At 39.4% G+C, this 13,556-nt stretch overlaps 2 protein-coding genes across 3 annotated transcripts; both read left to right on the top strand.

Moving 5' to 3' along the window:
• Window positions 1-430: 430 nt before the first annotated feature.
• Window positions 431-6,231, top strand: LOC112176289 (DExH-box ATP-dependent RNA helicase DExH7, chloroplastic). 2 transcript variants are annotated; one of them, XM_024314131.2, is made up of 5 exons: window positions 431-866; window positions 997-1,102; window positions 1,288-5,144; window positions 5,469-5,564; window positions 5,668-6,231. In XM_024314131.2, the coding sequence occupies exons 1-4, from the start codon at window positions 546-548 to the stop codon at window positions 5,547-5,549; spliced, it is 4,365 nt and encodes a 1,454-aa protein (XP_024169899.1). In that variant the 5' UTR covers window positions 431-545; the 3' UTR covers window positions 5,550-5,564; window positions 5,668-6,231. The 2 variants fall into 2 exon arrangements, with proteins under 2 accessions (XP_024169899.1, XP_040366463.1); XM_040510529.1 differs by having other exon boundaries at window positions 1,273-5,144.
• A 971-nt stretch (window positions 6,232-7,202) lies between these two features.
• On the top strand, window positions 7,203-12,098 carry LOC112177697 (cyclin-dependent kinase F-4). Its single transcript, XM_024315960.2, has 2 exons — window positions 7,203-8,117; window positions 11,592-12,098. Exons 1-2 carry the CDS (start codon window positions 7,203-7,205, stop codon window positions 12,096-12,098), a joined length of 1,422 nt encoding a protein of 473 aa, XP_024171728.1.
• Window positions 12,099-13,556: the final 1,458 nt, after the last annotated feature.

The raw sequence follows: 13,556 nt of genomic DNA, 5'->3' as shown, positions 1-13,556 counted from the left end.
AGAGTATATGAGGGCAATACTGTCAAATACTGTTAGATTGGGTAAATGAGGTTAAAAAACTCTTAGGGGAGTAAGTGGGTAATTTTTAGTCTAAAATTGGGTAAGTGGTCACGGCCAAAAAAAAAAAATCTGAAGAAGTAATTGTAGTTTGGACTATTCATCTAAACTGAGGGTCGGAGTTTGGAAAATGGGCCCCATGTCGGTTTCAGCTCAGCGTATGATGTTATACTTCAAGTCAAAGTCAAATTTTAGACTAGATTGATGCAATTTGGAAGTGCAGGGACGATCGTGATTAAAAAAACAGTCAAGGACTAAAACTGATTTTAGCCCTAAAGTTCAAGAGATTAAAATTTAGTCTTTTTTATTTTATTTTATTTTTTATTGATTTTGAAAAGAAAACTCCCAATGTACATAAAAGGTTTGTGTTTTCTCCAACAAAACAAAAGAAGAAACCTTTTTTCAGGTCTCTACTCTGCTCACGGAATCCTAACTCAGACCTCCACCGTCCTCTAACCCCCTCTCCGATCACAGCCGACCACATAGAAATGGCTCCAAAGAAGAAGCAGCCGCAGCAGCAGCCCAAGAAGCCCAGCAGTAAACCCCAACCGGCCTCGTCTGGCCAGAAGCCCCTGCCCAACACCGCCAAACCCCAAACGACGTCCTCCGGCCCCAGGCTCCAGATTTCCGCCGAGAACGAGAACCGCCTCCGCCGCCTCCTCCTCAACTCCGGCCGGTCCGCCGCGGTCCCCGTCGACGAGTCGCTCTCCAAGGCTCAGAAGGCCAAGAAGCTCAGGGCCGTGTACGAGCAGCTCTCCTGCGAAGGCTTCACGAATGATCAGATTGAACTCGCTCTCTCCGCCGTCAAGGTAACTTTGATCAATCTTTCACCTTCAATTTCACTCGCTGTAACTTTTCTCTGCTTAGTTTGGTGAATTAGGTTCTTGCAGAATTTTACTGAAACCTAATTGAAATTTTGTTTGGGGTTTATTTGAGCAGGAGGGGGCTACATATGAGGCTGCTCTGGACTGGTTGTGCTTAAATGTGCCTGGGAATGAGCTTCCACTCAAGTTTTCGAGTGGTGTTTCGATGGCTGCAAATGAAGGTACATTTGAACTCATTGTGTTGTTTGTATATACAGTGGATTATGTTGTTTAAATGTGCTATGCAGGGTGTGGAAATTGGTCGTAAATCTGTTGTATGCTTCCATAGATTTAGGGTTTTGAAATTGAGTGTAATCGTGCTATGTTGGATTTGATTGTGAGTTCCTATAAGCATGCTGTGTGTCAGGTGGTTCTGTTGGTGTTGTACTGACTTCTCGGGACGACTGGACTCCGTCGGTGGATACGTCTGCTAAGATTGATGAGGATACGCCGGGGATTGCTATTAGGACCAAGGGGCAGTGGAATGATAAAACACTTGATTCATGTCAACCGTCTCAGGCAGATTGGATCAAACGATATGTTGAGCAGCAAGAAGAGGATGAATCGAGTACATGGGAAGATGATGTAGATGATGAGGGTATGGGCGCTAAGGTCAGTAAACCAAGGTCATATGATGTTATAGCCAAAGAGTACCACGCTGCGCGGTTGGAAGCTGCAGAAGCCAAGCAACAAAAGGACAAGAAAAACCAGGAGCGGGCAGGCAAAATGATACGTGATCTCAAGCAAGAGTTGGCTGCTCTAGGCTTATCGGACGACATCTTGGCATTGGAATTTGAACAGGAACAGTCGACAGAACGAGCTTATTCTGCTTTTGGGGACACAGATGCTAGTTCAACGCCTTACACGCAGTCTGAAGGACTCCATGCTGATGAATTAAAAGTAGACGGTAATGATATGGAACACTGCAGCTCTGTTCAGCTCCCAATCAACTCTACTCCTTCAGATTTACCTGTTCAGGAAAAAATTGTTGCAGAAGAAGAGACAACTGATATGGAAATTGGTAATTTTTTCTTGGAAGATGCACCATCTAACGAATTCCTAACTCCTACTATTTTGGAACTACAGAAGAAAGAAAAGTTGAGAGAAATGCTCAGTGAGAAAAATTTGGAGAAATTAGATGGTATTTGGAAGAAGGGGGATCCTCAAAAGATTCCCAAGGCTATTTTTCAGCAATTATGTCAAAAATCAGGATGGGAAGCCCCAAAGTTTCATAAAGTGCGGGGAAAGGATAATAGTTTCTCTTATACTATCAGTGTTTTGCGTAAAGCTAGTGGAAGGGGTAAGAGCAGAAAGGCTGGGGGTTTGGTCACTCTTCAGCTTCCTGATCACGATGTAACTTTTGATTCAGCTGAGGATGCACAGAATAGAGTGGCAGCATATGCTCTTTGTCAACTGTTTCCTGATCTCCCAATCCATCTTGTAATTACTGAGCCCTATGCTTCTCTAGTTGTTCAATGGAAGGAAGGGGAAACAATAACCAATGTAGAAGATAGTGTTAAGGACCGAAGAGCTACTTTTGTGGATTCACTATTGAAAGCTGATGGTTCTACTTCAACTTCTGCTGCTAATGTTGTATATGATTCTGATTCTCTTCCTAAAGTGGTTCCACAACTCCAGGTTCAAGAACCTAGAAACGCAGAACTAAATCCTCGCAAAGATGCAGAGAGCTCTTATTTGAAACAAGAACTGGAGAATAAACAGAAAAAGCAGAAATTCAAGGAAATGTTGAGAGCTAGAGCTGCACTCCCCATTGCTGGTTTGAAGGGTGATATATTGCAACTGTTGCAGGATAATAATGTTCTAGTAGTTTGTGGGGAAACGGGATCTGGAAAAACAACTCAGGTTCCACAATTTATATTGGATGACATGATCCAGTCAGGACGTGGTGGACACTGTAACATTATATGCACACAACCAAGGAGAATAGCAGCTATTTCTGTGGCTGACAGAGTCGCTGATGAGCGTTGTGAACCTTCACCCGGTTCAAATGGTTCTTTGGTTGGTTATCAAGTACGCCTTGATAATGCAAGTAATGAAAAGACTAAGCTTCTTTTTTGCACGACAGGTATTCTTCTGAGAAAATTCGTGGGAGACAGAAGCTTGACTGGAATTACTCATGTCATAGTTGATGAAGTACATGAGCGGTCTCTTTTGGGTGATTTCCTGCTCATAGTTTTGAAGAATCTGATTGAGAAGCAATCAGCTCTTAACACACCAAAACTGAAAGTTATTCTAATGTCTGCAACTGTTGATTCCAATTTGTTTTCAAATTACTTTGGTGGTTGTCCTGTGATTACTGCAGAAGGTAGAACACATCCAGTGACGACTTATTTTCTTGAGGATATTTATGAGCGCATTGATTATCGGCTTGCATCAGATTCTCCGGCTTCCATGGTCTATGGAACTTCGACCGAAGGGAAGATTGGTCCTGTAGACAACAGCAGAGGAAAGAAGAATCTTGTTTTATCTGGCTGGGGTGATGATTCTCTACTCTCTGAAGAATATATTAATCCAAATTATGTTCATGATACGTATCAATCTTACAGAGAGCAAACTCGACAAAATTTGAAAAGATTGAATGAAGATGTCATTGATTATGATCTTCTTGAAGACTTGGTGTGCCATGTTGATGAAACTTGCGGCGAAGGTGCTATTCTTGTCTTCTTGCCTGGAGTATCTGAAATTTACACCTTAGTTGATAAACTAGCTGCTTCTTACCGGTTTGGTGGAGCAGCTTCTGATTGGATCCTCCCGCTACATTCATCTGTTGCATCAGTTGATCAAAAGAAGGTGTTTTTGCAGGCTCCTGAGAACATACGAAAGATTATTGTAGCCACTAATATTGCTGAGACCAGCATAACAATAGATGATGTGGTCTATGTTATTGACTGTGGAAAGCATAAGGAGAATCGTTATAATCCTCAGAAGAAATTGTCGAGCATGGTTGAGGATTGGATTTCTAAAGCAAATGCAAGGCAACGTCGAGGACGAGCTGGCCGTGTGAAACCTGGAATTTGCTTTTGCCTGTACACTAGTTATCGATTTGAAAAGCTGATGCGCCCCTTTCAGGTTCCAGAGATGCTTCGAATGCCATTAGTAGAGTTGTGTTTACAAATTAAGTTACTTTCTCTGGGCCACATAAAACCATTTTTGTCCCAGGCTTTGGAACCTCCAAGGGAAGAGGCTATGACTTCAGCAATTAAGATATTGTATGAGGTTGGTGCTCTTGAAACGGATGAAGAGTTAACGCCTCTTGGGCATCATTTGGCGAAACTTCCTGTTGACGTATTAATTGGGAAGATGATGATATATGGTGGAATATTTGGTTGCTTATCACCAATTCTATCAATTTCAGCATTCTTAAGTTACAAATCTCCATTTGTCCATCCAAAAGATGAGAAGGAAAATGCTAAAAGAGCAAAATTGGCACTGTTGACTGACAAGCTAGATGGTCCAAGTGAATCAAATGATGTTGACAAGCAATCCGACCATCTCATAATGATAACTGCATACAAGAAATGGGAAAAGATTCTACGTGACAAAGGGGTTAGAGCTGCGCAGCAGTTTTGCAATTCATATTATTTGAGCAGTTCAGTGATGTACATGATAAGAGACATGAGGATACAGTTTGGAACACTGCTTGCTGATATTGGACTCATTGATCTTCCAAAGAAATATCAGGTTGATGGAAGAAAGAAAGAGAATCTTGACGCTTGGTTTTCGGATGCATCGCAACCCTTCAATATGTATTCAAACCATTCACCAATTGTAAAAGCTATCATATGTGCAGGTTTATACCCTAACATTGCAGCCACTGAGAAAGGCATTGCTGGAACAGTCCTCAATAACCTTAAACAGGCTCCTGGTCACGGAACTAGCCATTGTCCAACCTGGTATGATGGAAGAAGAAAAGTCAATGTACACCCTTCTTCTATCAACCATAATGTAAATGAATTTCGGTATCCTTTCCTTGTCTTCCTCGAAAAAGTTGAAACCAACAAAGTATTTTTGCGGGACTCTACAATCATTTCTCCCAACTCAATTTTGCTGTTTGGTGGCTCCATTAACATCCAGCATCAGACTGGACTTGTAATTGTTGATGGATGGTTAAAACTGACAGCACCAGCACAGACTGCTGTCCTGTTCAAGGAACTCCGTTTAACTCTTCACTCTGTTCTGAAAGAATTGATAAGAAAGCCTGAGGTAACATTATTTTTGCTTATAAGTTTCGATACTTGGATTATTTATTTCTTGTTTTGGCATGACGTTTCATTCATCTGTAACATTAGAATTTTCTTATGTCTAATCAGTTCTGTCCCATACTGGATTTCAATGTCCCAGATGATCCAAAGAATCTAGATGTTACGTTAATGGACCCGTAAATTTATTTTTACGTAGCTGCTACTTTAGAGTGCTTAATCTATTAACCAGAATACTGTTGCTTCTCTAAGCTCATACTATTTTCACATGAGATGGCTTTCAACACAGTAGCGATATTATGGTTAATTTTTTTAACTTTGATTCCAGAATTGCACTGTTGGTCATAACGAGGTTTTAAGGTCTATTATCCATTTGTTGTTGGAAGAAGACAAGCCTCCTCCTCAATAATCTATCAAACTCGAGGTATGCTTCCATGCCCTTGCTTCAACATGTAGCTTGACTATTGATACTATACTGGTGGGATACATATTTTTCTCTTCATGATTTTGTGGTTCATTCTTTTTAGATTCACACGCGGGGTTCACTCAAGCTCATTTCTGTGTTGCTGCTTTCTGTTGACTGAATCAAGCTGACCAGCATCTGGCAAAAACTGCCTATTTCGCACTCGAAAATCATTCCCATCTCTGTATTGCTCTACTGGATTTCTTGTTTTCATGCTGCGTATGGTAAAAGTTATATACAATGACGTCATTGCAAGGGAAGGAACACCAAGGACAAAATATAGCGTAATCTTGACTATCATATCTGGCTGAAATATGGTGCTCATGTGTCATATGGACAGAGTATTCCACCATGGACTTTGGCGCGGTATACGGCTTTACTCCTCTTCTGATCTATACTGGATTTAATGTGAGGTATTGTGGGAGGCAATAGACGCAACTTTGACCTCAATCAGGGTGAAAGCAGAGGCATATATATTTGACATGTACTAGTAAAATTATCTGTTGTCTCTCCGCTGCATTTTGTATCAAAGTTTTACGAACAGAAAAAATGGATTCTGTAGATCGGAATATTGTCATTGTTAGCTTTTCAGCTCGTTCACCAAAGACGGCCATCAGGGTATTTTAAATTTTATAGAGCACAGTAAATGAATCTATATTAATCAAAAGTTATTTTTGGCATTTGAGAATCAAGACCGAATTATGAAAGACTCAAATGAAATTCATAAGATACGTATAACAATCAAATTCATAGCCAATTCTATTATTGTAGCAGAATTATGGTACGATGAAGCTGACTATCATCTTCACAAACTAGTTGATACAGAAACTTTATCAATATCTTGCAAAGGTATTTGGACTCAGTGAGAAAGAAGCAGATTTAAGTTTTGGATAGATTCAAACTTTTCATTCATGGCGAGATGCTTATTTAAACATGCTACTTGGACAAACAAAAATAAATTTTGGTTCATATTCTTCAGTCACAATGACTCGAATCTTTTCATCGACAATATAATATAAGAAAACAACAACCTGGAATGACTCTATTGTCCCTTCATATTCAATTAGCCTAGTAACAAAGTCTATGTCTACAATAACATTAATCATCTTTATCTGTCCCGAGACCAAAGCAAAATTTGGCAGAAGCTGCTTATTTATATGACTGCTGTAATAAAATTAAGAGAAATGGAAAAAATAAGAGAAAAATGTGGAGACGCTTTCTTATCATAGTCGATATATCTGTACCTCCTAAGATCGGCACTGTCTATTGTAGCTTTGGACTCAAGCAACATTTTTACAATGACAAGAATGACCTTTTCCAAACCTAAGTAGGACTGGGAGTGATCTCTTGCTATAAAATAGTAGACTGATTTCTTCACATCTCATTTTCAGTGGAGAGTGGAGAGAGTACTCAAGTAGGTGCGTTCTCTGCTACGGTTTCTTGCAGATCATGAGGTGGCCAATATCGCTTCTTGAATAGTAATCAGGTCAAAAGTCAGTGGCAGAAGAAGACGCCAACACCAGTTTCTTCCTCCAAGATCGAGTACGTCTATCTTTGAGATCGTTCCATCTGGGTTCTGTCTAGCTAGGGTTTTGTTCAATGGAGCAATACAAGTTCATTAAGCAAGTTGGTGCGGGTAGTTTCGGGCGTGTGTATAAAGCCATAGACAAGACCACCGGGGAGTTCGTCGCCATCAAAGAGTTGAAGCACTTATGCAAGTCTTCGTATCTACAGCTACCAGAAGTGCAGGCACTGACCAAGTTGAAGCACCCAAACATTGTCAACCTCAAGGGAGTCCAGAGGCAACACGGCGTCGTCTTTTTCATCTTTGAATACATGCAAGGTAGCCTGTCCCAACTCATTCACCTCAAGCAAAGCGCTGGGCAGCTTTTCTCCGAAGCTGAAATTCGAGCCATGTGTTTCCAGGTCTTCCAAGGCCTTGTATTTATGCATGACCAACATGGCTACATTCACCGAGACCTGAAGCCGGATAACTTGTTGGTGAACCAAGGCGTGATCAAGATTTCGGACCTTGGTGCTGCAAGGGAGATCAACTCCGGCCCACCATTCAGTGATTACATCACCACACGGTGGTACAGAGCTCCTGAGATGCTGCTAGACTCTTTTATCTACAACGAAAAGGTTGACATGTGGGCAATGGGAGCGATCATGGCGGAGTTGTTTCGCATGCACCCTCTGTTTCCGGGTTCGAGTTCGCCAGATCAGATGTATCAGATTTGTAGAGTCATTGGGGCTCCAACGAGGAATACATGGAGGGAGGGATGTCTTCTTGCAAGCCATATGAACTATGAATTTCCGCAGATTGATAGTCTTGGTCTTAGAGCAGTAATGCCGACATGGGTTAGTGATTCTGCAGTAGAGCTCATCGGGTCGCTTTGCTCTTGGGACCCTTTGAAGAGGCCAACAGCTGCACAAGCTCTTCACCATCCTTTCTTCACTGGAGGCTACAAAGATTCAGCTTCTACTAATTACTCAGCTAACAACGTTGGAAATGTAAGCTGCCTGCAGCAGCCTATTCTAGTCTAGAATTTATAAATTGTCCTGATTATCTATATGTAAATTCTATATAAATGACATTAATTCAAGGAAGGTTCATCTAGGGCAAAATTAATAGGGGAGGAATAAGTGGCAGCTTTGGCCTTCACATTTGTCTTTGATATGTAAAAGCAGAGTCATCTTATTTGTATTTTGTACCGTGATATGTAAAGTTAATATTTGTCTCTGTAGTGTTTAGTTTGTACCAAATACAAACAAGTTTAATGATGGCCCAAAAGTCATAAAAATTTGGTTTATGTATTTCTATTGATCAAGGTTTGAAAAATTGCTAGGCACTGGTCGGGGGGTGACCAAAGGACTAGCGCCTAGGCGGTTTTGTATTTTTTAATTTATAGTTTTTGTATATATGATTAAAAATATATAAAGAATTAAAGAGTAATAAAATTGGGACAATTTTTATTCATCCCCATTGTCGATTAACATATTTTTACTTAATAAATTTATAATCAAACTGTCCATATCATAAATTAGCCTTTAAAAATCATCTCTATAAAAAATCAATCGAATAAAAAATCGTTTAATTATCTAATTGAATCAAACAAATGGATGGTTCTAACAACACTTACTACTGTTATGGTCCGTCCATGTATTTCATAGAAATGAATAAATAAAAGGTCTTCAATTTGATTTATTTTTTACAGCTAGAGCTAATATTTGTATTACGTTATAAGCATGAACGGTTAGATTAGAAAATTATAAAGTTATTATTCGTTAATCGCAAGAGATGACAAATATGCTCATTTACCTAAGGGGTGAACCTAAGAATTGTCCATAAAATTGCATCTAGAACATTCAAATTTTAAAAGAGCCCTCAAGAATCAAAATAGGGAGAGAATGTTAAGCAATAAGCATACAAATATAAAAAAAAAAAAAAAAAGAAGCCCAAGCGCAGCGCCTACCGCCTAATCCGCCTACCTAATCTGCTTGGGATCCCGCCTGGGTGCCCGCCTAAAATCCAAATGCCCAGAGTCACCGATTCTTCATTAGTCGAGGTAGAGAGGCACCGCCTAGCACCTAGGCGGCCTGGGCGGCCGAGTTTTAGAACATTGCTATTGATCGAAGTAGTGTCATAGATAGCTTTTTTTTTTTCCTAATTCTCTCACAGAAGAAGGGCACTCCACCCGTGTCAAGCACAAACTGCTGTCCTGTTCAAGGAACTCCGTTCAACTCTTCACCTCTGTTCTGAAGGAATTAATTGATAAGAAAGCCAGTGGTAACGTTATTTTTGCTTCTAACTTTCGATACTCGGATTATTTATTTCTTGTTTTGGCGTGACGTTTCATTCATCTCTAACATGAGTCTTCTTATGTTTAATCAGTTCTGTCCCTTACTGGATTTCAATGTCCCATGATGATCCAAAGATGCACTTCTCAAAGCTCGTAGTATCTAGATGGTTTAGTTTATGCGCGCCATCCACACATACACACACATATATAAATAGCTGCTACTTTCAAGTACTTAATCTATGAACCAGAATACTATTAGCTTCTGTAAGCTCATACTATTTTCGCATGTGATGGCTTTCAACATTGTAGTGATATTATGGTTAATTTTTTAACTTTGTTTCTAGAATTGCACCGTTGGTCCTAACGAGGTTTTAAGGTCTATTATCCACTTGTTGTAGGAAGAAGACAAGCCACATCCTCAATAATCTATCTACCTCGAGGTATCGCTTCAATGTCTTTGCTACAACCTGGCGAAAACTGCCTATTTTGTACTAAAAAATCGTTCCCATCTCGTTACTTCTGTACTGCATTTCTTGTTTTGATCATTTGATGATGCGTATGGTAAAATTTCTATACAATGACATCATTGCAAGGGAAGGTACACGTACCAAGGACAAAATATAGGGTAATCTTGACTTTAATATCTGGCTAATATGTTGCTCATTCGTCATATCGACACAGAATTCCACCATCGACTTTGGCGCGGTATAAGGCTTTACTCTTCGCTTCTGATCTATGCTGGATATAATGTGAGAGTACCGTGGGAGGCAATAGTAGCAACTTTGACCTCAGTTAGGGTGAAAGCTGAGGCATATATATTTGACATGTACAAGAAAAATTATTCGTTGTCTCTCCGCTGCAATTTGTATCAAAGTTATAAGAAAATAAAAAATGTATTCCGTAGTTCGGAATATTGTCATTGTTAGCTTTTTTAGTTCAAAAATATTGTCATTGTTAGCTTTTTTAGTTCAATTGCTGAAGACACCATCGATCAGGATATTTTACTCTTTAATGGGTAAATTTCATTTCACCTTCCTGATCTTTACATCCTAAATCATTTGTGCCCCTACACTTATCAATTTCAATCAATCTTGTCTGGCCTTTGGCTTTTTTGCCAACTATTCTATGATGTTTTTTGAAATTGTAGTCACATACGATATAATTATGCCACATTAGTGAATCGTCATCATATCTGGAGCATGAGGATACCATTCTAATGTTACATCAAATTCAAACCCATGACTAGCTAATCTATGTGCAACACTATTGGCAGAAAAAGGAACGTGCTGGATTCCAGACTCAAGTTGAGAACAATCCCATTTTGATATCTTCAACCAAATTCCCATAGAAAGAGAGATCAGGCAAGCTATATATTTTGGGTAATTTTCCTTTTATAATAAGCAAATGCATGTTATAACGCAGTCAACAAAGATGTACATGTAAATCGAATGTTGTCTATAAGCTCAACTCTTCCACCACTTACATTAAAATTACCAATTAAATTAACAGAAGAAAAAATCATTTGTACTATTGTTGAATAACATTGAATTAATCTTGTGTATCCTAGCTAGTATGCTCCCATTTGTATTACGATTGACAAAGGCTCTTAGCATTTGTCTCAAATAGCAGTCTCCAACTTAGTGCAACGAACTTGAACTAGAGCTCATTTACTTTGTCATCAAATTTTAGAGATCAGAACTCATTTGTCTTGTTAGAATTTTCAATTGTACAAAAATTGTGAAAAAAGATATAGACGAACCAATTAAATTACTTGATCCTAGTTTGACGACGAAGAAGATTCATGAAAACCCCAAGTCTAATAGGATTAATGATCTACCAGAAAACTATAAATTGCACACGTGTTTTTTTTTTTTTTTTTTCTAGTAGGTCATTAACCAACTAGAATTGGTCTTCAAAATTGAGCCACTTATACATGAACTACATCAATCTTTTATGATGGAATCAAACTCTAACCGAATCAAGGATTTTTTGTTAAATTGAGATGCCAACTCCCTACCTAGCCTTTGGTAAATCGTTGACCGGCTAGACTTCATCTCCAATTCAAAGAAAAGCAATATCTTTCATGAGACTCTCAATTGTATATATGCATCAGTAAATTAACCTAGTATATATAGGGTTTAATTGACTCCTTGAATAAGATATATGACTTGATGGGGATGTACAGGTCCGACATGCCATTGCTGATGAACAGGTTACAACTGGGGCTACTCTGACCTCCCAGTTTCCGAGATTCAATGATCTTCGTATCCAACATGGTACCTTCAGGTTTCATGGAGTGCAGTCACCTATTTTGCCTCCAATTGCTCGAAATTTGTTTGGTACTCCAACAGTGCACAAGCCGCGTCGTCCCATTGTGTTGAGAAGTGAAGATTTAAGGCCTGCTGAAGAGAACAACGCCCTAGCATTAGTCCCAGTGGTAACTGAACCAGCTACTGCAAAAAGAGGCCGACCTACATCTCCCTACACATCCCCAAAAAAGCTGAAAATTCAGTTTGGTGCAAATGACACTGCATCCAGTTCATCTATGCTACAAAAGAAACTAAAAGTCCCGGAATTTCATACTAAATTCTCTGCAAAGTCTTTGGGATTGATTGAAGCTCCAGGAGGTGTCCTAGTACCTAAGGAAGATCTGCACCCAAAGGAGGCCATACCACTGGTCAAGGTGGAATAGAAGAAGAAGAAAGGAATACCTTTGGGGGTCGAAAAACAAAAATCAGTCCAAGACAAAAAAAGGTTTCTGTTGAAGAAGTGCTTAAGGTGATTTGCCCTAGCAAACCTCCCTGCCCTAGTGTTAAGGGCAAGGAGAAAATTTAGTTTAGTTTGTTTTGAACTTTGCCTATTTACTTGTTTTTGGTAACATAGTTTATAGGCTTTCTTGAATAAGTGAGTATGGGTACCGTCAAATGATCGGAATTAATCTATGTATTGCTGTGGTTTACTACAAACTCTTTATCTACCCATAGATGGTAGAAGGAGGATATGTAATGGTCCTTTCTAGTCTGAGTTTAATATATCGACATAATATTCTTTAAAAAAAAGAACCTGAAGTTCCAAAAACAAAAGGGACAAATAAAAAAAGGATAAAGAAACGGAAGAAGTCTTCATACTATTCTTTTGTTTAATCTCATCATTCGCTATTTGATTTTATTTTGAATTTTTTTTTTTTGAAATAGTCTTAGCTAGTCATCTTTAGTCCTTTGGCTTTGTCAAATATTTATAGTCTATCAGCTCTAAGGATTGACCACCAGAGAGAGAGAGAGAGGAGAGTTCAGTTGTGTAGTACAAAAGAACTCTTAAAGGGTAAAATGATCCCCAAAAAAATTAAAATACATGGAACTATTCAAGGAAAACCTAATTTGTGTTTAACCCAAACTCTAGGTTACTTGACCTATTGGTAATAGGATTTAATTAGAAAGATCTAGAATCCTAATCAATGTAGAATTACTTTCCTTGTATGATTGAGATTCTCTGCATTGTAATCCTCTATATAAAGAGGCCCCTATTATCAATGAGAATACACAGCGATTATCTCTCAATTTCTGATTCCCTAAAACACGTTATCAGCACGAGCCCTAACCCTAGCCCTAAAAACCAAAACTCTTCTCACCAAAACAGCCGCAAGCTCCTAGCCCTTGCTAGCCATGCCGTAAGCTGCCCCTGCAGCCCTTGCGCACCCATGTGCCACCTACTGCTCATGCAGCATTGCGGCACTCCTGCTGCCCCTGCAGCATAGCAGCTTGCTCGTTCTTGTGCAGATCAGCCTGCTTGCACGCCCCGAAACGTCTTATTCGGGACCTCTGATCAAAATACTTTCTTCATCAAAGTTGTTCATATCTATCTCCTCTATCTGACCTCAAAACTTCAGACCTATTGGAGAAGTTTTGAGACCTGTACAGTATTCAAGGTGGGAGCTGTTCAGCATGCTCGTTCCTGTGCATATCAGTCAGTTTGCAAGCCCCGAAAATTCTATTTCGGATTTTCAGATCAAAATTATTCCTTCATAAAAGTTGTTCAACTAGGTCTCTTCTTTCTGACTTCCAAATTTCAGCCCTATTGGAGACATTTTGTAACCTGTACACCAATCGGAGTGGGAGCTGTTTAGAAGCGAATCTGCTCCGAATTTCAACAA

This window comes from Rosa chinensis, chromosome 7 (assembly GCF_002994745.2).
Source record: "Rosa chinensis cultivar Old Blush chromosome 7, RchiOBHm-V2, whole genome shotgun sequence".
NCBI lineage: Eukaryota > Viridiplantae > Streptophyta > Magnoliopsida > Rosales > Rosaceae > Rosa > Rosa chinensis.
Note: the sequence above shows the minus strand (reverse complement) of the source record. Positions and strands in the feature narration are given on the sequence as shown.